This window comes from Puma concolor, chromosome B1 (assembly GCF_028749965.1).
Source record: "Puma concolor isolate L17-30 chromosome B1, mPumCon1.1.hap2, whole genome shotgun sequence".
In the NCBI taxonomy this organism is placed as follows: domain Eukaryota; kingdom Metazoa; phylum Chordata; class Mammalia; order Carnivora; family Felidae; genus Puma; species Puma concolor.
Window position 1 is genome coordinate 39,397,161 of NC_141670.1, and position 25,374 is coordinate 39,422,534.

At 39.5% G+C, this 25,374-nt stretch overlaps 1 protein-coding gene across 7 annotated transcripts in view; it reads right to left on the bottom strand.

Annotated features, from left to right (window-relative positions):
- The window catches only part of PSD3 (pleckstrin and Sec7 domain containing 3), an 810,275-nt gene that overhangs the window by 658,269 nt on the left and 126,632 nt on the right, over positions 1–25,374 (bottom strand). For all 7 annotated transcript variants that reach the window (XM_086703516.1, XM_086703515.1, XM_086703517.1 and 4 more), the window contains one exon: positions 23,374–24,254. In XM_086703516.1, coding sequence (XP_086559642.1) covers positions 23,374–24,138 — 765 coding nt within the window. In that variant the 5' untranslated portion in view covers positions 24,139–24,254. The remainder of the gene's footprint in view (positions 1–23,373; positions 24,255–25,374) is intronic.

Sequence of the window (25,374 nt, forward strand, 5' to 3'; positions counted from 1 at the left end):
TTAGGTTTTGTTGAGCTGGGGTTTGTTTTCTTCCTTATTTGCAAATAATGTCAGCGGAAAGAAGTGAATACATTTTGAAGTTTGGGGATTCAAGGAGTATGTGGTTTCAGGTGACTAGAGAAAACTTGGAAAAAAAAGAACTTTAAAATTTAATTGAGTTTCCAAGAAGTAGTTTTAAAAATATCTATCTAGAGATTTTGCCATCAATGCCTCTTATTTATCAATACATAAAAAATATCTGTAGCTTCACTTATAGGATTATTGGTTTCCTTATATGTATAGCCACAGAGATCTGTAGATCTTATACATAGCTCAACACTAACATTAATATATGTCAATAAATCTTGTTACTTTGAAATATGCTTCCCTAATGAAGCCAAATTGATCATCGTTTCAATTACACATATTTTTTGATAGGATGAAATTCTTCTTTAATGATTTCCTCAATTATAAGGTTAACTAAAGGAGGAAAGAGGGAAATGAAAGATGATACATGGAAACAACCAGTCATGCAAAGGCATGAAGCTTAAGAATGGCAAGTGGCTCAGAAGCTGCCTGTCCCTGGTTATCTAGATATCTTCTTTGGCAAGGTAACAACAACCTCTTGTTGAAGGCTCCTGGCTTCTACCTACTCTTACTGGCCCTTTCTTTGTCCTCTTTTAATCAGTCACAAAACACAGTGGGGCACATTCATTAGCCAGGGTTTTCTTTATAGCCTGGGTACACTTTGCAGGCATCAGCCAGGTGCCAGCCTCCACCAGTGACATCTGATCATGCCTCACTTGTCTGCACCCCTTCCCATTTTCTTATGCCAGCTTAGAATTTCTTAAAAAGAAATAAATGAAATCCTAGTTGGCAGTCCTTCCCCCTACCTCCCCCTAGCCACACCACACTGACAAAACAAACAGGCAAAAGAAATAAAGTAATTTAGTTGGTCAAGTTCTTAATTTATTTTTATTTTTTTAACATTTATTTATTACTGAGAGACAGAGAGACACAGAGCATGAGCAGGGGAGGGGTAGAAAGAGAGGAAGACACAGAATCTGAAGCAGGCTCCAGGTGCTGAGCTGTCGGCACAGAGCCCAACGTGGGGCTCGAATTCACAAACTGCGAGATCATGACCTGAACTGAAGTCGGTCGCCTAACCAACAGAGCCACCCAGGCGCTCCAGTCAAGATCTTTATAGTTAGAGAATATTTTGGAAAATAAAAAAAAAAGACATGGTTAATAACTTAATCATGGGTGACAAGATATAATTAACAAAATGACTCAACCAACAAGCATGTTAGCTTGCAAATCAAGAGTAAATAGGTATTATTATTTTCCTTTTTTCTGGTAAGTTTGCTAAATTATACATTTAAAAATATCACTTTTGAGACCTTATACACACAGCTAACCCAGCTTAGAATGTTCTCCTTCTTCTTACCCTTTATTTTTAACTCCTCTTCCCTCCAGGTCATGTCCCATTCTCCTCCTTAAACTTGCTAACAGCTTTCACCTCCCCATCCTGGGTAAAATTCCCCATATACAATTATATTTGCTCACCTAAATGCCTAACTTGCCCTCTTACTGCCTTCCCAGGGAAACTGTAAACTCCTTGAGGACATTCACCATTTCTGACATTTCTCTTGTTTCCTTCATTGCACCTCACATGTCCAGGGCACAAAAAACAAAAACAAAAACAAAACAAAAACACAATGTTTAAATATTTGGCTTGTGGCTATACAATGTATCTCTATGAGTAGGCAACTGAAAAGAAAATTACTATATATAGTCTATTACTGTAGACAGAGAGGCATCTTCCAGTGGTAGAAGTGAAGGCATTTCAGTTAACTTACTGAATCTTACAGTCATGCAGTGAGCCACATGGTAGTGTTTCCCTCACTATCCTGGTAGTTGTGAGAGAAAGATGAGTTAAGTGTGGTCAGAAGGATGCTTACAGTTGATGGGGTGATTATAAGGTCCAATTCCCATTTTGTAGATGAAGAAACTGAGGCTTAGAAAAGTGAAGTGGAAAAAATAATAGTAAAGTGACTCACCCAAGTCATGAAGTTAAGAGCAACAATATTCCTATTTCCCTGGTTTCACCTCCTCATGTATCATCTGCACAATTTTTGTTGCATATGAATAATATATGTTCAATTCTTAATGTTTTTTACTTAAATAATTTAAGAAGAAATCTTTAGAATTATTATCAATAAATGGCAAACTGGTATCATTTCCTATAAGTATAAGGTATATATTAATATTCTTTAAAATATATAACTTTTAAAATAAAAATAATAAAAGCTGTGTTACCATCTAAAGTGCACATTTTGGGGAAATAGTACCTTACCCCAAAATCTGTATTGACCAAGCAGATAGATTAGTAAGTATTTTACACAGGTGTTACTATGTATATATGGTATGACCTATATTTGAAAAATCGATCTTTTCAAAGTCACATCTATGTGATGTGACTGTTTTTGCCCCAAATGCAAAAGAAAAGAAAATTCAGAACCATTCAAAATTAGTCAAGAAAAACATCTATTAGCCCTGCAAAAGTAAAGGTGCTAATACATATTCAACAAAGAACAAAACTAAGAAATTAATTAGAAGGCATGCATGAGACACTAAGATTTGAAGAACTCAGAGTTAGCTTAAAAAGGCAGAAAAAAACAGCACTAATTCCTACCTGGAAGTCTATTTAAACTTTGCTAAAATTAGAGTTGACAATTCTATTGACTTCGAAAAGATGATCCTATTTTTTTGTAGATAAAACATTATAGTTTCTGAATACTATAAAAAATCAAGTTTATATTAACCTGAATATTTTCTAAATTGGGCATTCTAGTTACCTGATTGTAATTGTAATTTACCAAAGGTTAACCAAGAAATATTTTAATTTTAACCATCATTGTTAAAAGTAATTTTTGAAAATCTGAAGGCATAATTTTTTTACAGGAGTTAGTACTGAATACCAAATGTAATGTCACTTTTCTTTGATTATTTCTGATAATGGGATGACTAAATCTTGGTTTTAAATGATTTCAGTTTCCTGAGCACCTGTCATGAGGTGACTCTTTGCTTTACTTATGCAATCCCTTTGACTCTTCCTACATTACAGCAAGACTGGTATTATTATCCTTTTTGTGCAGATGAATGAATTGAGCTATCAAGAAATTAAATAACCTGCCTGGAGACAAATAGTGAATGTAATAACAACTCTCCCAGGCCCATCTGATTTCCAAATTCATGCTCTTAATCCCAAGAGTAGCAGAATTTGAATGCACAGAATCTTGGCCTGAGGTACACAGTCAGCATGACATGTTTTAGTCTTAAAATATATGTCAGGTGTTTTTCTTTTTTTTTTTTTTTAACACTTTATTATCTGGCAATTTCCTTTATGCCTTAGATACAATACAAAAAGAAATTCAAGTTAATTGAGAAGTCCAGGTAGCTGACTTATAATTAATTACGCTTTAGTAGCATGCAATTCCTACTAATTAAAGATGCTTTGGTATGCACCTAGATAAAGGTGCATATTGGACACACTTAAATTGTTTCTTTTGAAGTCAAGGTGGAAACATTCTAATAATACTGAAGAATCTAAATGTTGCCCAGAAAATTCATCTCCTAAATGTTAAGTCATTCCTAGCTAAGAAATGTTTAAGTTAAACTTTTTAGAGCTGTGCTTAAAATGTCAGAAATAAAATTCCTCCCTTCTGCTATTATAATATTTATTATTCCCACTTTTTCCCTAAAAAGTAATTCTAAGTATTGAGAAAAAGAACCTGCTAGAATCAATGCCTTTGTAACTTTAACTAGAATAATTCTATTATTAAAACAGTGAATATTCACTATTATTGCCATCTGATAGATATCAGGTAGAATTTTATTAAGATCATTATAGAGTTTTATTACTCAAAGCTTATTAGAAAATTAGATTATGCCATCTACTTATGAGAAAATTTTACTTCAGAGAAATTCTATTTCTCACAAACCCTAATACCTCTGGCTGTATATAAACCATCCCATCTCCTTCTTTTCTGAATGATAAAGCAGCTTGTTTTTCTTTTACAAACACATTATTATCTTGAGGAACAGAGGGACATTGAGAAACTCCCTCCCAAGAGTAGTAACCAGTTGATGCTTTCTTCCAGTGCAATTTCACACAGTCCATCAAGACCTGCAGGATCTGATGCAGCCTTTGTCTCCAGGCTTGTCTGTCGTTTCTTCTACCCCAGAGTCAGCAAAGAACATGGTGTATAACTACCTGCACTCATATCCAGGTGTCTCCAACTCTCCAACTGCTGTTAGCCTTTTCACAGCTTTGATTTTTTTTTTTTTTTTTTTTTTTTGGTCTGTAAGTAGAAACAATAATAGACCCTGCCTGATGGGGCTCTTGTGAAGTTTAGATGAAATAATGCACATAACGTGATGACATATGATAAATACTCAGTAATGTTAGCTGTTAGTATTAATCTGGATAGTTACTCCTGGCAAAAAAAACTTTTCTTACCCACTCAAACCAAGATGGGTGCCCCCATTTTACATTTCTGTAGAATCTTGTCCTTCCTTGTAATACTCATCATACTTTTAAATACTTATTTAAGGTCTGTGTTCTCAGCTAGATTATATACACTTCAAGAACAAATCTGGTTTTATGATTATTATTAATATCCATTATGTCTAGCACACAGCCTACAAAGGAATATCTGTTAAATGAATTAAAGTTAATGCTAAAGCTATAAGACTGATGAGTTCTTTGGGAAGACATTCAATTATCTCAATTATAATTTTTAAAAATTGGTCAATTTGAAGGAATTATTGAGAGAAACAGGCATTGTGCTACATCTTAGTTTGTGATATGATTCAGAGGAAAACATAATAACAGTAGTGACACTTACTTTATAGTGCTTTATAGTATATTCATACCTATAATTCCATTCCAGAAGCTCACAGAATATTAGAGATGGAAGACACTCCAGAGTCATCGCATCCAAATCTTCATTTGAGAGATAAGGAAGCCAAAAGCCACCATTGCACCAAGAGTCACTGAGTTCTCCAAAACACGTCCCACAGAAAGGGTGTCAGAAAAGCCCTTGGACTCTAACCATGCATTCGATGAGCTCACAAGTCTGAACCATAAGTTTCCTGAGCATCACTTAAATAGCTTGTGAAAGGACAGGAAGTCCCACAAAAATGGGCAGACAGAAATAGAAGATGGAATTACAATTCAGTGGTCCACACAGAGTCTTTCCTAGTGTGTCTTGAGCCAGCATCAAAGGGTGGCACTCAAGGCTCAGGGTGAAGTGAAGCACAGTAAGCTAGGTGAAGCAGATGGGAGCTGCTCTGGAGAGACCCACAGCAGCCGTCCATGTAGGACTCATTTCCTGCTTTGAGCCAAATGGGTTTATCAAACGCAGCCCTCTGTACTGTTTTCTGGCCAGCATGGAGAAATGCACCTGGCATCTGCCTATGCATTCTGTCTTTTTTGCCAAATGCAGGGATCTCCCTTTGGCTTTCAACATGGAACACCCGGAATCAGATGGAAAATCCCTCCGTTAGTCAAGTACATGGGAAATGCTCTCTGATAATGCTGTGGCAGAGAATGATCGTCCACATACACAAAAGTTCAATTAAGTTCATTTGTTCATGGCTCAAGCCTATGTGCTAGGAATCAGGACTGACTGCCCAGTACCCTGACTTTGGCTCCTCTGCAGCCTGCATACAGAGCTGTAGGGGCCAAGGGCAGGCTGCCCAAAATGTACCACTTTGGCATATTGATTATTTTGAATAAAAGTTACTTAAGAGATAGCCTGTGCAAGAAGGACACTCAGACAGTTCCCCATCCCCCTGAAAGCAGGAAACAAATCTCCCCTGTGAAAGCTACCCTCCCTGCACAAGAAGTAAAGAGACATCCTAATTGCCAGAGATAGGAGATTTAGAGCCAAGAAGGCTGTGTGAACAACCCTTGTTACTTTTTACTAATTTACTACCACAGCCCAAATTCTGTTTAGAATTCCTTACTAATTGAAGTTCCTAAAGCTAAGTTTTCTTTGTCCTGTCAATGCCTCACAGATTTATTGTTTCTTTGGGTAAAAAGTATAAAAACTGCTTGCTCTGGTCATTTCTTTGGGTCTCAATTTCATTATTGGGTCTCTGTGTGTACCTAATGCAACTGGGTTTTTTTCATGTTAATCTGTCTTATGTAAATTTAATTCTTATTTTTTCATTTTAGAGAGAGGGAGAGTACACAAGTGGGGGAGAGGGGCAGAGGGAGAGAGAGAGAGAGAGAGAGAGAGAGAGAGAATCTCAAGCAGGCTCCACATTCAGTGCACAGCCTGACACAGGGCTCAATTCCACGACCCAGGGATTGTGACCTGAGCCAAAATCAAGAGTTGGACTCTCAACTGACTCGGCTACCCAGGCAACCCTGTAAATTTCATTCTTGGTCCAGCTAGAAGGATCTTAGACCCAGGAAAATTTTTTTCTCCCTTCAGGGGATACCTGACAGAGGTCCCAGAACACCTGAGGAGAATGGGTGACCCAGTGGGATACTTAGTAATAGCAGGGTTGAAATGGGGGAAGTTGAAAGGTCAAGGACCTTTTTAAAAAAAAAACACACACAAATTCACACTCAGTCTTTATTTTTCACTTTTCTTTTCCTTCTTGATAGCAAGTGGGGGCAGGACAAAGATCTGGCTTGGAAGACGAGTGATGTGCCTTGGTGCAGTGACACACAAACCATCCAGAGTTGGGCTTGCTGTGACTGTTGGTGGTGCTTTCTCCTGGGCACCTCTCCCTCTCATAGGGTGATCTGGACAGGTGAGCCTTCCAGGAAGTCCTTCTCACAATCCCCTGTCACTGTCCTGAGGGTCCCCTCCTCCAAATCCTTGTTATGCTTCATAAATCTATAAAAAAATGTCTAAGTTTCCATCATATGTTGCCCACAGTTCTGATGGAGATTGTTCACACACCTTGAATTAATGTCAAGCTAACACAGGACAAGTTGTTTTAAACTGTCTAAACTCAGCAGAAGAATAGCCACACAGCATCATAATTATTTACTTTCAGCAGCTTGAATGCAAGTGTCATTAAATCTTTACAACAGTTCTGGTGAATGCCTTTCATTTTCATCAGTAGTTCCAAAGAATTACACAAGGGAGCTTTTCAATTTAATATGAACGGTAAATCATATACATGCTGTGGGATCTATTGGCCTGTAAAAACTGACTGAAGCAGTTTCCACAAGGGCTTATCTTATTTGAAATAATTTAGGAACCAAGCCTTATTCTTCTTATGGGGGAAGGGGAAGGAAGGGAATAGGAGAATTGGACAAAGGGGCCAGCCAAGTAGCCAGTCAATCAGACTCAACAGAAGTGCTTGGGTAGAAACTGTACTTATACAGAATTCAACCAATTATGTACCCATTATGTGCAGGTCTGTGCATATGTGGATCCCACCTTCTAGTAAAGTAAAGGAGATTAGATTTGAACAAAAATACGTGAAACTAGGTAATACTAGGTAACATTAGGTAAAACGAGGTAATACTTGAAAGTATAAGTACCAGGGTCATCTGTGATTATTATAATACCTATAATTTAGTAAGAACCTTATCTACTATGTGCAAGAAATGTGCAAGAAATGTGCAAGTGCTTGACATCCTCTATAAAAAGGATGCTAACAACAATGGAGGGGTACAAAGAAAGTGAGGCCCAGAGAAGTTAAGTAACTTGCCTGAAATCACTTTGCTGGCTGAGTACAAGTGGACTCCAAACAAGGACAAGTTGCCAAGTACACCTCCAACCAAGGGTTGCTAGATAAAATACAGGACACCAATAAATTTGAATTTCAGATAACAACAGTTATACTGAAAAGTATGAGTATGTCCCAAATATTGCTGTTTTTGTTTGCTAAATCTGGCAGCCCTACTCCAAACCTCATCTTATAAGGTAAAGTAAAGAATTCAAGATTACAAGGGATGGAGCACCTGGGTGGCTTAGTTGGTTAAACCTCCGACTTTGGCTCAGGTCAGTGTCTCACAGCTTGTGAGTTCAAGTCCCATGTTGGGCTCTGGGCTAACAGCTCAGAGCCTGAAGACTGCTTCTGAATCTGTATCCCCCTCTTTCTCTGCTCCTTCCATGCTCAGGCTCTGTCTCTCCTAAATTTCTTGGAATTTCCTAAAGGACGTCCTTTGTTACGTTAATGAAGTAACTTCTGGAAAGCCCCTAGGGTGAGGCATGGTCCTTAAGGAAATAACCTGTGATTAGAGTTGGAAAGTTTAGTCCACTGCCCCATTCTCACACCTCCAGGGAGGGGATGGGGCTGGAGACTGAGTTCAAATACCAATGGTTGATTTGATCAATTGTACCTGTGCAATTAAGCCACCATAAAAACCAGAAAAGATGGGGTTCAAAGAGCTTTTGGGTTGGTGAACACTAGAGATTTTGGGGAGAGTGGCATGTCTTCCTGGAGAGGGCATGGAAGCTCCAAGGCATTTCCCCATACCTCACCCTGTGATCTCTTCCATTTGGCTGTTCCTGAGTTATATCCTTTTATAAGAAACCAGTCAGTGATCTAGTAAGTAAACTGTTTCTCTGAGTTCTGTGAGTTGCCCTAGCAAACTAATTCAACCCAGACAGTAAGTCAGAAGCAAAGGTGACAATCTGGTCTGGCATCTAAAATGGGGGAAGTGGGGCAGTCTTGTAGTACTAAACCCTTAATCTGGGATCTGACGTTAGCTCCATGTAGTGTCATAATTGAGTTGTATTGCAGGGCACCCAGCTGGGGTAGAATTGTTTGGTGGTGCGGGAAAAACTTCCACACATTGGAGTTTGTAGCAGAACTAGATCATTGTTCTGGGCATTCCTGCCCTATTTCAGATGAATCATGATGTTACAAGAAGCTTAAGAATTAGATAAAATTGTCATGTAAATAGTATTTGTTTTCAATATTTGTTTTTAGTATGATATGCCTAGCAATGTTAAAACATTTTCCCCTGAACCCAGTCATTACAATTAATACTATCATATTAATACATCATGTAAATTTTAAAACACAAAATAAAAATTTTAAAAGATGAGAGATAAAAACATAAAAAGGGGTACAACAATCTTTTTCTTTCTGTACCAAACAGATTGTCTTGTGCACCCGACTTTGCACATCATTGCGCACTTTGGACACACCCTTGTCCTGGGCAACACTTGTAAATAATTAATACTTACTGAAGACCTATGTGCAGTTTTTCTCACTTGGCCCTTATATCAGTTCTAGAGTTCCTATTTCTTGCCTTTAGTGAACATTTGGAGTTAGAGGCTCCATCAAAAGATCGACAGCTTGCCAAGTCCCACGCTAACCAGCAGAATGGAGACTTACAGAGCCCACTGTCTTTCAGCCCAGTTGCCTTTCAGGTAGAGTGCCTGAGAAGCAGGCTGGGGTGGATGTGGCTGCAACAGCTGCTAGTGTGATAGGAGAAGATAGGATTCAGTAGGCAGAGAGGGAAAGATTAGGGCCCCGAGGTCCTCAGGTGGGAAAAAAACACCTATTTTGGAACAATGCTGAGAGTGTCTGACCTCAGCAAGTCCCCTCAGGCATAAGGTTTCTCTTAAGAATGTAACACACCCCACCTCTTTCCCTTAGGTTCCCCCTCTGGAATTTGACAAGAGACCTAACTATGGCCATAGACCATCCCTCATACAATGGAAACAAGCCAATCAGGAATGGACAACCCAGCACCTAGAGCTATCAAGCCAATAAGGGTAGAACCTGAGAAGGAACAAGGGGGAAGGGAAGGGGAATTGGCTGACCAGAGAACCTTATTAAACAAGAACCCTTGCCTATAATCCTTGGGCAGTCACTTTTGAATGTCCCCTCTCTGTAAAGAGAGCTTTCCTACTGTTCTTCCTTTCTAATCTTATATTCTAATAAACTTTTGCCTGCTGCTTATTTTGTGTCCACCTCTTCTTCATTCTTTGAAGCTGTGAGACAACAAATCCCCAGTTTTGTGGTAAAGAATCCTGGAACACAAGAAGCTGGGGTGATACTCTCTCCACCTTACTGAAGGAACTCCAGATAATGTTTGCCAGTTGTCACATAGTTAATATGTTTGTGTTGGAATTTGAACTTTGGTTGCGGGACCTGTGCTTTTTCCTGCTTTACTATACTGTTTAAGATGGTCCTGAACTCAGGGACACCTTGGTGGCTCAGTCGGTTAAGCAGCTGACTTTGGCTCAGGTCATGATCTTGTGTTCATGAGTCAAGCCCCGTATCAGGCTGACAGCTCAGAGCCTGGAGCCTGCTCCAGATTCTGTGTCTCCTTCTCTCTGCCCCTCCCCTGCTTGTGCTCTCTCTCTCTCTCTAAGAATAAATAAACATTAAAAAAAAATTGCTGTGAACTCAAACCCAAGTATAAATGAAGGTTGGCATTCCCTCCTAAAAATTAAAAAAAAAAAAAAAAAAAGAAAAGAAAAAGAAAGAAAGAAAGATAAAAGAGGACACTGGAACTAACCAAGCAACTTGAATCCAGGATGTTGAATCCAGAGAACCAACATAGTTTATCAATAAATTTTTGTAAAATCCAAATTTTCCTTAACTCTTTCCTTTTTACTTAGGCAAGACAGACCCAGTCTTAGTGTTTTATTTTTACATGTGGTCTAATAATTAAAAATCTCTCTAAACTATCTTGACTGGCAGAATAATTTATTGACATCAATTTGTGAATTTTTTCCTTATTTTTTTCCAGTTCCCCTCCCTTTAAGCCAAGTCCCTTGCTGTGCCTTGGGGAGGTTTATATGTCAAGGAACAGTGTCCCTCAAGACATTTCTCTTCTGTTAGAAGATGCTAAAGATGCTGAAACAAGTGTCTGGGAGAGGAGGGTGTTGGCCTGAGCCTGGCAAATATAAAGAGAATCCTGATTAATTCTGGGGGCTGCTCAGAGGCAGTGCCCTGGAGGAAGTTTTAAGCTGGAGAGTGGCAGAAATTAAAGGGAAGGTGGGTGTTTATGAAATGACTTGCGCACTTTAGTCAGGATTTTACAGGCTTCGATATTTTTCCTCCCACTTCCTAACCTTGTTTAGGACTCGGAGGCAAATTACTTCACTCTTCCAAGTACAGAGAGCTCTCTTGTTTTCCTGAAGATTTCTATGCTTCAATACTTTTCCTTTTCTCAAGGTCCCATCATTTGTAGCCTGCAGTAGATGATGACTTAATAGAGAACTCAGATATTAGGTATGTAACACAAACATTACGATTAAACAAGGAAAATAATAGCCTTTATGTTTATATTTGGTGGTGGAAGGAATCTTTATTCAGATCTACAGGGAGAGGGACCTCTACTTCCTTTCCCCTACTTCTGACTTGTCTACTTCCTATGTGTTACTCTTCTAGAAGCACAGAGGGAGTCCAGACCCCAGGCCCAAGTTCACAGAAGCAATGGAGCTGCCAGACCTGAAAGCACACAGCCTATAATGAGAGGCAGTTTGGCAAAGGTTAGGATGGATGGAGAACTGGTGATTGAAGTTGGAGGTCCCCAGCATCTATGTACTCTGTGCCAGGTATGGGTCCAAGCGCTTTATATTTATATTAGAACTAAATTATTATTTTCTATCAAGTAGGTACTCACCTCACCTCTATTTTACAGATGAGGAAATTGAGGTACAGAGAGATTTGTAACTCACCCAAGGCTACCCAGCTAGGAAGGTGCAGGCAGAGCTGAGACTCACACTTGGAGTCTGGCTCCAGGTTCTGTGCTCTTCAACACAGTGCTAAGCTGACCATGCACTGAAGGAACAGGTAAATGCAAGAATTCATGAATGCTTTCATATCATGGAAACTTCTTGACCAGTGGCCCAATTTTAGTGGACAGAGAGCCCTGAGAATATTTGGGACTGAATTTATTGCTAGTCCAGGAAGGTGGGGTATTGGAGGAAGATTTTAATGTGGTTTTATTAAAAATAACAAAATGATAACTGCTGTAGTTACAGTTCATGAATAGATTATTTTCTTCTTTTTCCTGGTATTAACAGAATAGGAACCAATTTTTTCATAAGGTTAAGTCTGTTCCACCTGCAGTATAGGCCAGACTAGTTTGCCAAGGGAAGGATATTAACGTTATGAATTCTTTGGTCTATCTTCATGATTAAGGGCCTACGAGGTCTCAGTAATCATTTTGTCAGGGAAGAAAGGTGCAGAAAAGCCAATCTATACATTACTATTGCGAACTGACATATTGTTATAGTGTCACAAAGTTCTAACCCTCGTTTTTGTTCAGAGATTACAGTCTGCCCTCTCTCAACCTGGATACCAGCTTTGGTTTGTTGTCTGAATGACAGAATCCTTCATGTACCACAGGCAAGACTGTAGTCCTTCCAAAAGGTGCTGCATTCAAAGAAGCATCCCAAGCCCAGCCTCCCCTCTCCATGTCCCTGCACACTCTGACCAGGAAATTGCTTCAGATTCCCTGACTTTGATTAAGCTTATAGGACCCATTCCTGTGTTTCTGCAGTCTCCTATCAACAACACTTGCAAAGTGGCCTTAATCAGTTGTCATCACTGCTTGCCCCTCCCCCCACCCCGCAAAAGGAAATCTTCCAAGGTGAGGAGAAATCTTCTTGGTCTGGTGGGAGCCTACCTTTCTCTAACACACAAACATGGTAGTCTGTGTCCAGATTTTCTGGTCCTGACTTCAAATTTTCCAATGTTGCATTAAATTATGCATATTTTTATGCTAAAATATGTGTTTCTTTTCATGGTATTTTATTCAGTAAATGTAGCTTATTATTTTAAATTTATTTTTTGTACTTCTGAATAAAAGGTATAAACTTACAACCCAGAAATCTTAATTTTCAGTTAGGAAAACATTCACTCTATGTGTATATGATTGGATTATGTTCTTTATTAAAGCATAAGGAAATTCACACCTGAACCCAGGAGAAACTCCAAATGCAAACCTTCTTTACATTCTGTCAATCAGCCACAATTTTCCTGCCTTCACTCAGATGGCCCATGAAGACCATCTCCAGTATGAGATGCCCTGACAATATGGAACAGAGATGGTGACTTTTCACCTCAAATCATGATGTGCAGATAGTAACTTGCGCAACTTTCTTATTTGGTCATCACTCGAGTGTAAGCCTATACTGATTATTACACAAAGTTATAACCCTTTGTCTGTATTCTGCTGATGTTTCTTGCATATGTCTAAAAATGCCTCTTTGTATATATGTTTGCCTCAAACTTAAAGCTTATAGAAAGCAGGAAAAGAATCTCCCTCCTGTTTAATGTTTACAAAAAGAACCAACAGAAACATTAAAAAAATTCATTTAGTAATGCTTAGAGTAACTTAGGTAGTCAATAGTATAATTCCATCTAGTTGGATTTATGTAATACTTTTTTTCTCAAAGGGCTTCAGAGGCTACAAACAATAAGACAACCCAATAAATGCACAGAAGGTAGCCAGCCATAAATGGTTCACAAAACAGTATAAAAAGGTGGAAGAGCAGTTTGTAGCGAATTGTAAGAAAAAGTTCACCTACTAAAACAGATTGAGGATGAAAATGGAAAGAATTTTGCCATTAGCTTTCTCAAATGGCATGAAAAGTAGGGATGATTATTTATGGTGAAAATATTTATTTTATAGGTTATTCAAGGCATGGAGTAAAGCTGGCTCTTTAGGAGAATAGTTACTATTATTGAGGGGACATTTTTCACAAAGATTATTTGCAAAGTAGACCTAGGAAACTAGGTCAACAAGCTGAGCCAAAGAGAAATATTACTGTAATTCCTTGGCCACAGGCCCACCCGAGAGCACTAGTTTAAGCCACAAGAGAAATATATTTTCATAAATATACCACTATGCTAAATTTATGACCCCATAGATAGTTTGAAATTTTATTCTACTTTGGATTGAATAAAATCCACTCCAACAGTGCCAACTACCACTGGTGCCTGACAAGTCACCAGCCTGGATGCGTCATAGGTAATGCCTTACAAATGCGAAGTGCAGGGAACGGAGGGATGTGAGGGAAGAACTGAAGGAATTAGTGAAAGAGGAGGTCACTTAGGGTGGCTTTGCCATAGACAACCTAGAGGTTATATTTATGGAGCACCTATTATGTGCAATGCATTTTATAATGATACAGAAGAGAGAGAAAGTTTTTCTGTTTATATACTAAACATTGTTATCCTAAACAAAATCAAACATTTCAAGATTACAAATATTGAGAGGACCTGCTCATATTGTCTATCATTAGTATGCAGTTTCATTCAGGGAAATCTCAAATACTTGAGTAACGAGTATTCTCCCCTCCTCCACCTGTCTTAATACTTCATGAATTTATCGTGCCTCTACAGTTCAGAGCTAAAGGACTTTGGGGAAAAAATCAGAGCTCCCTATCATCCAGAGGAAGTTAAATTGTGTGCCTCAAGGATTTTTTGATAAGATTAGAAGTGGGCAAGAATATTAAATTCTCTAATCTGCAGAGTAACTGTAGGGCAGTTACTTCATAAATGCACCCATACTTCCCTTAACTTCTGCATTTCTTTCCTGTTTAAAACTCTCCAAAAGCTTCCCATTGTACTTAGAATAAAATTCTAACTTCTTATCTGAGTCTATGAAGCTCTACATGATCTATCCTTGCCTATGGCTTTGACTTTTCTAGTAACTTATGCTCACTATTGATCTGCAGGTACATGGGATTCTTGTGTTAATCCTTGCCTTGAACCTTCCCCTCCCTGATCTTCCATGGTTGGCTCCTGCCTGTCATTCAAGTCTTACTTCAAAAGTCACCTTCCCCATGAGGCCAATTCTCACTTTCAAACTAAACTTCATTCTTACGCAGATTACTTCACCACTTCCTTCTGTTTTATTTTCTTCCAAGCACTTGTCACAATCTGAAGTTGTATGTTCATGTCTTGTTTACTTGTTTCATTTCCTGCTCCCACCAGAATATATAAGCAAGGACTTTTTCCTATTCATTACTGTATCCCCAGTGCCTGGAATAGTGCCTGCCAGATAGTCAGTGATCAAGAAATATTTATTGAATGAATGAGTCCAGAAATTATTTCTTTAGCAACTATTCATCCAGATTGTGACCATAGTTATAGAAAGCAGAAGTACCATGTCCGAACACACAAAATCAGAAGAAAAAAAGTCCGTATTAAAACTCATGAGATTTCCTGCTAGATGAGCCACTCAACCCCTCACAAAGAGCATTTTTACTTTTACTTTACATAATTAACAAAGTTGATTTACAATTTAAACACATTTGTTATCTAGTTTCCTGGATTGTGGTGGATTTTAAAGGTACATTAGATGTAGGCACATTAATAATAGCAAGAAGGAATAGGCCAACATGTAGGAAATTGAAAAATTACTAAACAGCAATAAGAACTCACACAGCAGAATATTTGGGGGCATTATGCATAAAAGCAAATAGTCTTACTGATGTAAAGTTACCAACAAACAATACTACTATTGTAGTAATTACTCAAGTTATCAAGAAAATTATGTTGTATATACATCTAAAGAAACAAGGAAATAGTAAATATCAAGTGTTTCTTAGAAAACAATTTACCCAAATTTTATTTTTTATTGCTATTTTAAAGGCTAAGCAATATTTGGTTTTCTAGAGAATTATTTCTGTGGAACATGTTACAGAAATTCCCTCCTTTCCTCCCTCCCTCCCTCCCTCTGTTCCTTCCTTCCTTCCTTCCTTCCTTCCTTCCTTCCTTCCTTCCTCCCTTTTCCCCTTATCCTTTCCTTTCCTCCAACTTTTCTCACAATGAGAAATGTGTAGCTAACCATGTCCCTTATAGCTTGGATACATAGAAAGCACAGATCCAAATCTGACTTTCAAAAATACCAACTCTGTGGACCTTTATGGCATTTTTGGTTGTTATTGTTTTCCTGATTTTGACGTGATCTTTTCTTCATCTTGATCCTTATTTATAATTTCCTAGACCTGATTATTTATTACTATTTATCTTTACCTTTGCCGTTATTTTTATTTATAATTTGTGCTATAGCTGCAGTGCACTTGAAATCCTTTATGGAAAAGATTGAGTGTATATGAACAAACTCTTGTGAGATCTTTCTGCTTATGACATGGGATAAATGGTGTGACATTTTAATTGTTACTTTACCATACAAACAGTTTGAGAATTCAATAAAGAGAAGTAAATCTTCTTGCTGATAAAGTAGGATTTTCAAATGACAAAACATTGTAAATGCTTGAATAATGCCCTCATAATCTGCTGGACCTGGTAATTTAAAGGTTAATACAAATTCACACATCCTGAAAATTGAAAGTTAAATTCCAAAAAGTTAAAATTGACTAAATATAATCACAGGAAATATGCACAACACAAAGGGCAGCCAAAAAAGGAGTCGGAACTGCTGATTACTTTAGAATGAGGGAAAGGGAGCTTCCTAAAAACACAGCCCTGCAATAGCCCAACAATGTTAACTATATGGAACCATCCTTCTTTCTTTTGCCCACCTTTTGTTTTTCGTTCATATGGTTCAATTCAAGGAATCAGTATAGCCCAATTCAAGGAATGTGGCTTATGTTTGTGATTTTTGTTGTTGTTAATTCTTGAACACTGTTGGTCAGGAGTCCCAGTGAGTTGCTGTAAAATGGAAGAGATCACACGCAGAATCTAAGATGGTTATCTGCTTAGTATGGAACCCCACTTTCACTAAGGACTTATATTTGTGTAACTCTTATAGCACCCTATAATCTCTGAAAAATATACAAAGAAACATATTTGAAAGAGAAAATTTATAATGTCATGAGTATCAGATTCAGAAAGGAAATCTGTTCATAAACTGTATCAAGCAATAGTTTGATTCTAATATATTGCTTAGTTCAGGGATGCTCTTTTTAAAATCTCCCCAAAGGCTGTAAAAACTGGTTTCCTTTAAATTTGAAAAGACTCAGACAGGACATTTATACAAAGCAATCACTTTATAAATTTTAGCTGAAAACACCCTGGCAGTGTTTTGGGTCATTTATTGTGTTCGTTGTCCATATTTGCTCCCCTCCTCTCCACATCGCATTAATTTCTAGAAACTGTCCCTTTCTAAGATATACATATTCATCACCATTTTTGGCCTGTCAGCAGATCTGATAGTACCATGTAAGCTGTGCTTGCCCCTGCCCCATAGTAAACTGGGGGGACACCCAACCCACAATGGACCAGGGAACCTTTTCCCAGGGGCTGGGAAGCAGTCCTAAGGGGTTTCAGTCTTGGTCTGAATTGTCTCTAAAGAGAGGAGATGTAAACCTGGGAACTGTGGGTGGCCATATTCCTCCCTGTGGAAGAGGGGGTAGAGGAAGCAGATGTGCAGAAAGAGAGAAAATGATTCAGAGAAGAGTAAAGAGAGGAACAGAGTCCAACAAAGAAAAGAGATAAAGAGAGAGACCTGAAAGCTCTGGAGCTCTCATTCCAATTGGTCCTGAGGACCATCTATGCCTCTGCCCTGGGGTTCTACACTTACACATGTATCTTTCTTCCAATGAGTACCCTGCATTTGGGATAAAGTGTCTTTGAAGATTTCTGTTATACACAACCAAGAATCCTAACTAGAACAAGAATCCTAATAGAACACTTTTGTTCAAGGGCACAAGCTTTCAAAGTTAAACGAAGGCAATCTGTTGAAACTAATTCAAACTAGCTAAGTGAAGATAAGTCTCTTCATCATTCTAGGTTTTAATTTCTGATTGGAATTGATTGCCAACATTTTCTTTGCTGAATAATTGATTCAAGAGACTAAAAACACCTTTCAGCAGATTTATTTCCTTTTAATATGGGAGAATAACAAAACACAACTCTTTTTTGTATAGTCAAAACCCCTCAACTTTAGCTTCTGTCCAAATGTCTCAGGCCAAACCTAATATTTGAGTAATACTACTAATATTTTGTAAAAACAAATAACACTCAAGATTAGAAAATTTGGTATATATTCGTATAAAGTGTTTTAAAATACATTCAGTTCTTATTTATCCTCTGGATAGTAGAAAGGCATCTAATTTTACCAATAAAGGAGTTTCCCAATTCATAGTAACTTCTAAATATGATGGGCTTTTAGAGATTTATCATCAAAAGCTATAGTTTTGGTTGAATTTCCAAAATATGGGCACAAATGGATTGGCAAGGACTTAGAATCACAGAGCTAGATGGGAGGAAAGCAGTCTAATCTTTTCACATTACAGATAAGGAATTAAGACCCAGATGAAGAGACTTGTCCTCACTTAGCTAACTTGAATCAAGGAAAGGGCCACAGCCCCTATGTCCCAGCTCCCACTCCAATTGCTTTTCTCTATGTCACAGGGTCACCCAACTGTAAAGTGCCCCCTGTGCTCTTTGCCTTCTACTTCCAATCAAGATGTTGAAGTGTATATAGTTCCATGAGGGTAGCACTTGTACAATGATCATAAGATGTCTGTATTTGAATGCGAAAGGAAAGAGTAAGGAGAGAAAAAAAGAGTGAGAAAATGTTGTCATGGGAACGCTGAGGCAAATTGCAAGATAAAAAAGAATTGAAACTCATTCTGCTATCTCAGACTTCATTTATTGGAGTAATAAATCAAGACATCTGTGTCAAAACCAATGCAATGTAAAATAGACTGAAGATAAGCTTTTCAATCCAATCAATACTGTCTCCTAAGTACCAAAATCTTTTAAAAGGGACACCACCACACATTTATCTATATTACTGTTAAAACTACTATATGGGCATTTGTGCAAGCTCTCTCTTTGTTCTAATTTCTATTTTAAAATTCTAAATTGCTCACCAAGAAGGATTAATGTAAAGATTGAATTACCTAGATTACCATTTTATGTGCAGAACAGTTTCTAAGCTTACAACAGGTCAGAAAAGTCAAAGATGCTTGGGTAATTAAGTGTTTACCCCAGATAAGATACTGACCTCGTCCAGGGGGTTTAAGTATACCCAGGGGGTTTAAGTATAAGGGGGAGGGTCAGTATTCAACTCCAGAAGGGAATTTAATTCAACCGAAATCTGGTCAGAGAAGGAAATATCAATGGTTAGGGGATGGACAGCTGGGAATTCTGGCCCTAAAATTCCATGGTGAGGATTTGTTTTATTGTTCAAAAAAGGCATTAACCCTTTCATATCACTGAGCATTAATCAGCCTTTATGAGGTTCATTCCATCATTTATTCATTCATTCAACTAATTGTGAAGTGCCAGGCACTGTGCTATTCATGTATATAACCATCCCAGTGCCCACTGGAGTCCCAGATCTCCCTGAGAGAGAGGCAAGCCCAATGTGTATGTCTTTCTTGCAAAGAAGTCACTTGATAAAACCATTAATCTTTAGAGACAAGTTGAGGTAGATGAAATTAAATTGTTTTAATACTTTTATTTCATTAAACAGTTTTCATTCCCTTTCTGGATTCATAGATTCATAATCATGGAGAGTCAGAACTGGAAGGACCTCAGAGAACAAATGTGATAACCAACTTTGTTCAGTGAGTTGTCAGGGGCCACTTAGCTAGTTAGCTAGCTAGTTGACAGAACCAGAGCTTCATTTTCATCTCATAAATTCCAGTGCCAGTGACCTTTATTTTAAATAAAAACTTTCTGTCAAAAACTTACAGACTTATATTTCAGACATTGGTCTTATTTTAAAGCAAAACAATCCAAGATGCAGAAAGTTAAAACTATTTTTTCTAGTCTGCTTGCCAGGGCCTACCTATAAGAAAATAGACCTACATTGCACTTGTATTCACTATCTTAAATAAGAACTACCCATCCCTGTTTCCTTCCCACATATACTTCCCATGGGCTCCTTATCTGTCTGGCTCATTCTCCACTCTGTCTTCTAAACTTGAACATTCCTAAAAGCTGGTGATAAAAACTCAAAAAGGTGATTGCTTTTGAGATGAGAGAGTAGGGGGGAAAAAAAGGAAGACCAATAGAGAGAGGTAAAATTTCTGGGAAATTTAAAGCTATAGATGAAAATTTGGGGGGGGGGGTGTTGTAAAAATAGTACTAGGAGGAAGATCTTTAAAATATATTTAATTACTATGATTTAAATACCAAAAGTCATTGTTACTTCAAAACATAAAATATGTAAGATATAAAGAGCTAGTTTTAAAAAAAATTGGAAATTTTCCAAAATGATTGTAGAGAAAGCTTTTTTTCCCTCTTTTTTGTGTTGTGTCTGTCTTATCTTGGTATGGTCTTTGTATCTTTAGCCCCAGATTCAAGACACACATCAACAGTTCCTTTCATTCCCACAGAGAGGCAGCAGAACATGGGCCCAAGAAATCCTTAGGGCAGCTGTGGCCTCAGACCATGGAACATTTTCTGATTCACACTGACGGACTTACCACAGGAATGTTACAGCCCTCAAGCTGGCATTACCCAGAGCTGGAACACCATGTCCTCCAAACCCAGACCTTCATTGCTTCTAGAAAGCAGTGCTTGTTCACACAAGGCTGGTCACTAGACCTGATATTCCCAAGGGTCCTTCTCCCATCCTCTCCACCAGAGAAAAATAGGAGTAGAGGGTCCCAGTTTCCAGGAAGTAGTGGGTTGCCTTCCAAGGAAATCTCACCCTCTCAGAAGACACTGAAAGAAGGCTAAAAGGGCTCTGGCCTCCAATTGGATAATTAGAGTTCTGTCCTGAGCTGCCATGTCCTAGTCACGGGATCCAGCAAGTTGCTGACCATCTACAAGCATCTTGTCTCCTTATCCATGAAGTGGAGATGATAATAATGTATATCCTCATGGAGTTTTGATGTTTTAATAAGAGGAAATAGTGCATTGGAAGCCCTATATTGGCCATAAAGTGCTATAGTTGTTTTTACTATAAATTAAAAATCAGTTGATTTGATTTGCCGCACTCACTCCCTATGATACTTGGAAGGATGTAAGTCAATAATTTTCATATTGGAGTCCATTTGTTTCAACTGTGAGGCAATATATTTAGGCATCTGGGGCATTGTGAAGAAGAGACTTGGAAAGTTGATACAAGGACCTCAAGCCTATGAAACACATGTAGTGTGTACATGTAGTGTGTAGTGTGTAGACTTTGCTTCCATGTAACCAAAATTTCACTTTAATAAATATAATAGATCACATTTTTTCATGAGCACAGCAGGTGAAAGTTTCCACTACAGGTATTCAAGGGCTTTCCATTCATAGGTGACAAGAAGACATTTTTAATCAGGCTGCTGCCATTTTATAGTGACTTCTACAGCTAAATTCCAAAGCATGAGAGGACTAGGGAATTCTTATACACTAATTTATCAAATCCAGACACCTTAATCTATTCAGGACTGGGAAGATGGAAAAAACTCTCTCTCTTAATTGTACTCCTTTCTCTAGCACAGAAGACCAGGCGGGGATCACCTGGCTAATAATAGCCATAAAGCATTTAAAGGACTTGTGGTCTGAGGGTGCTAATTTCACAACTCCCATCTTTCCTGTTATGGAGGGAATCATGTTTGACCAGCAAACTCAAGGATAAGTTTTTGTAGCCCTGCTTCCTAACCACCTCGAGTCCTACCCTAGATGGACACCCTTCACGGACCATGTACTCCCTGGTCCTACCCAGGTGTCTCACTGATTTGCCTCTCTTCTTCTCTCCCTTAAGACAAGACTACTGAGGGTCCTTTTTACTGGCCCAACACTTTAGTATACAAATCTAAGTTTTTAGCCCAGAATCTTGTAACGCTTAGTTTAGATGGGACAGATATCTGGGAGCCCATTCACAAAAGTTGCTACATGAAGCAGACAAGGGAGAAATATACCCACTTGGATCAACTCCCAAGGTACTTCTTCCTAGAGAAATGGCTCTGAGGCTTTGGTTTATACCCGGAAGGTGGGAGGGGAGAATAGGAAAAGATAGAGTTTTCAAGTTATCAAACCAGCATCAAAGTACATAAACAACTACTGTGTGACCACACATAAAGAGACAGGGCTCTGACACATGGGTATGTCATTCCTCCTAAATCCCCGTAGGAAATGAGTGATACAAGAACCAGGAAGGAATGTAAACTATTTCTTAAGAGAACATGCTAGCATCTCTTTTCTTCCAAAAGTTCCCCTCTGAATAGAACTTAGGCTCATCCTTTCTCCCTGATTCTTAACTGTGACTATACAGGCTCCCTGTTAAAAGGGGAAAGAGCATGGAAGGATGTTGTATAGAAGCATGTAGGAGAGAACCACAGAATCTAGAAGCCGCATCATTTCCAAGTCCACGGAAGACCAATTTTCTGATGGGAATTTCATTCATTTCTTCTGTGAGGTCCCTGAGAGTCTCCTCCATGTCTACCTTCCCATACCCCAGAAAAGTCCCCATTCTTCTCCCTGATCCCACCAACCCCAACACACACGCTCTTCCTCACCCTCACCCTTGTCACCTATATTATGTGCAAAGTATAGCAAATTGTCTAAACTGTTAATAAAGGGGAAAAAAAGCATACTTTTTTATTTTGTCCATCCATTTTGTGATCTGTATACCTGAACTGGGTGGAGAGAACACCATCACAATGAGGAGGTTGGGTCAGAGATGCAGAGAATAAGATGCTAATAACAATGAGCCAGCATGGCCATGATTGGAGACAGAGCCCATAAAAGCTGGAAGAGACCCTTGAAGACCACACAGATTTATCTCTTCCATTCCTACTGGGAAATGGAAGCTGGGAGGTCAATGCTCAGGGCTATATAGCTTCTTGGGGTGGGGTGGGGGAGTGATGGGAGGTAGATGTGGGCTTTAGAAGGTGTGGCTGAGTTCCAAGGCTGCACTTCGTTTCTGAAAACCTCCACAAAATTCACTGAAACCTCCTTAAAGTGCCCAGAGCCCATTCTGGAGAATAGGTTTTGCTTCTGTACTTTTTCTTTTTGGAAGGGGGAGGATTTTTGCCTAGCCACTTCTCAGCTCCCCCCATCTGAAATGGGGGTATGAGCTTCTATTTTTCAGGGTGGTTATGAGGACAAATGGGATATAGAAAAACATCTAGCATAATGGCTGACACATCATAGGGCTCAATAAAAGTCTATGTACCTCCTTTATCCTTCCCTCTGGTCTGCCCCTAAAAGTATGTACTTCCTTGCCTGACTTGTCTTCTCCTATCTTGTCAGAAATCTGGGAAACAGTTATTCATCCTCTCCTTCCAAACAAAATGTTGCTAATGGCTGGGAAAGGTGGCAGAGCAGAGAGGAAAGATCTAGGCCCAAGGCAGGGGGACTGTGGCTGATGAGTACCTCTGCTACTGAGGTTTACCCCATCGACAGTGCAGGGGACATGCAAGTGTGAGTGACTGGGAGCTCTAGTGGGCATATCTGTCCCCATTCTCTATTCTCTCTTCTGGGAACAGCTGGGGTCTGGGGATTCAGCCACATGGGCTTTCTTACCTTGAGAGGCAGAGCGGCAGGCAGGGCCGGGTAGCTCTTGCTGGTCTGAATGGGCGGACAGTATCTGTAGAGCCTTGCTCTCCTAGCTTGCACAGTGGTGCTGGTGCCCTCTTCACAGCTCTTGGGAAGAATCTGGCAGGTAGCAACACCTCTCCTCAGCATAGCACTTTCACCCCTGTCAGTAGCGTGAGCCAGGATGGCCGGTGGCATTGAACATCCCAAGGCATCCCAAGACGAACGGTCCTTGCTCCACAGGTCCTGGGGGGCAGTGATGACTGGCCAGTGCTCCCAGCCCATGGAGGGATTGTTGCTTTCATTGCTCATAACGGGAGCTGGGCTACGAAGTCTGCATGACAGGGGCTGTAGTCGTCCAAATTTCCTGGAGGCGGGGGCCGGGGAAGGCCTGTGACGTGGGGTTCTGCAGACACCACCTCTTCTTACATCCAGATCCTGGGATTTTTCCTCTCTCTCCTCCTCCTTCAGAGCAGAGCAACTGAAAGCAGCTGGTTCCTCTGTCCCAGAGCCCCCCTTCTGCAGCAGGCGGGAGGGAGGAGCAGCCAAGCCCTGTGTGTGCCTGAGGTCCTGGCCTGCCAAGAAGCCAGTCCTGGGACTTGGGAAAATGTGTCCCTCCTCCGGGCCCCCTGGGGCTGCTGTCCAGGCTGCAGTAGCTGGAGACTGGGAGGGGTGAGCTCGGGCAGGGGGGGCCTGCAGCTGGATGAAGAGGAAGGAAGTTTTCATCTGCTGTTGCTCGGGCTGTTCAGCCATTTCCTCCAAGGGGGTAGGGCCCTTGCCAGGGTCGAGTTTCAGACCTCAGTGCCCAGGGATGCAAATGCCAGCAGCTGTGGGCAGACATGACTTGGCCCCATGGTTCCAATGACAGCCTGAGGAAGCAAATGACACATCTTCAGGACCCAGGGGCAGTCTTCAAGGAGCAGGGGATAATGCTGTGAGACTGGACTCAGCACTCACTTTACAGAATCACAAAACCAGACAGACTGGAGAACACTCTAGTAATGAGAGGTGGGAGGGGACAGTCAACAGTCAGCACTCTCATGTTGGTGAGTCTGATGGGATTTCTTTTTCTTTCCTTTCTTTCTTTCTTTCTTTCTTTTTTTTAATTTCTTTTTCTTAATTAAATGTCCCCTTCCCCATATTTGAAATGAAAATATTAAAGTTATTTGTTTCATTGTTTAATCCTAAATTCTATATTAGCTACACTTGTTCTGCAGTGTCTGACTTGTGAGACACTGTGTGATTTGTAGATGAAGCTTCCAGGACATTCCAAAGTGTACTTTTAATCCACCTTGCTTGCATTGATAATGCACAGTTGTAAACAACTTTAATGTTTTAATGAATTTCCTCTTTAAACCCTATGGTTATTTAGGAGTTCCCAGTGTTAGTCCCATAGTCCCACATCAAAATACATGGTATTACACACACACACACACACACACACACACACACACACACACACACCCAAATAAATAGAAATAAAGAGATAAAGATGAAAAAGGGATAAGGAAAAAAGAGAGAGAGAGAGAGAGAGAGAGAGAGAGAGACAGAAAGATGAAATAAGAGAAGTTATGCAGATGACAAACCAGACGGGAGAGGGCTTTGCTTTGTTTTAAAAAAATACTTCAGCCTTTTGTGAAAACTAAAGCAATTCACCTGAAAATTCACTGAGTAGTCCACTTTCAGGGTGTTACTATAGGCTCAATATCTCTCACAATGGAAAAGAACATTTTGAGTCCCATGGCCTTGTTCCTGAGGAGAGAAGTGAGTAGGAGGTGGAAAAGGTCTTTCCTTTTAATTTGAACTTGACTGAAAGGGAACCAGGAAATTATGCTCTGAGACAAACTGAGCACATAACCTAAAAAGTTGGCTGCTTTGGCAGCACATGAGCCTGACCTATCTCTCTCCCCCCAACTCCTGGCCATTACTTTACATGGGAAGCACTGCTGGATTACTGCAGGGCCATGGCTTTGGCTGACCACTCCTGGC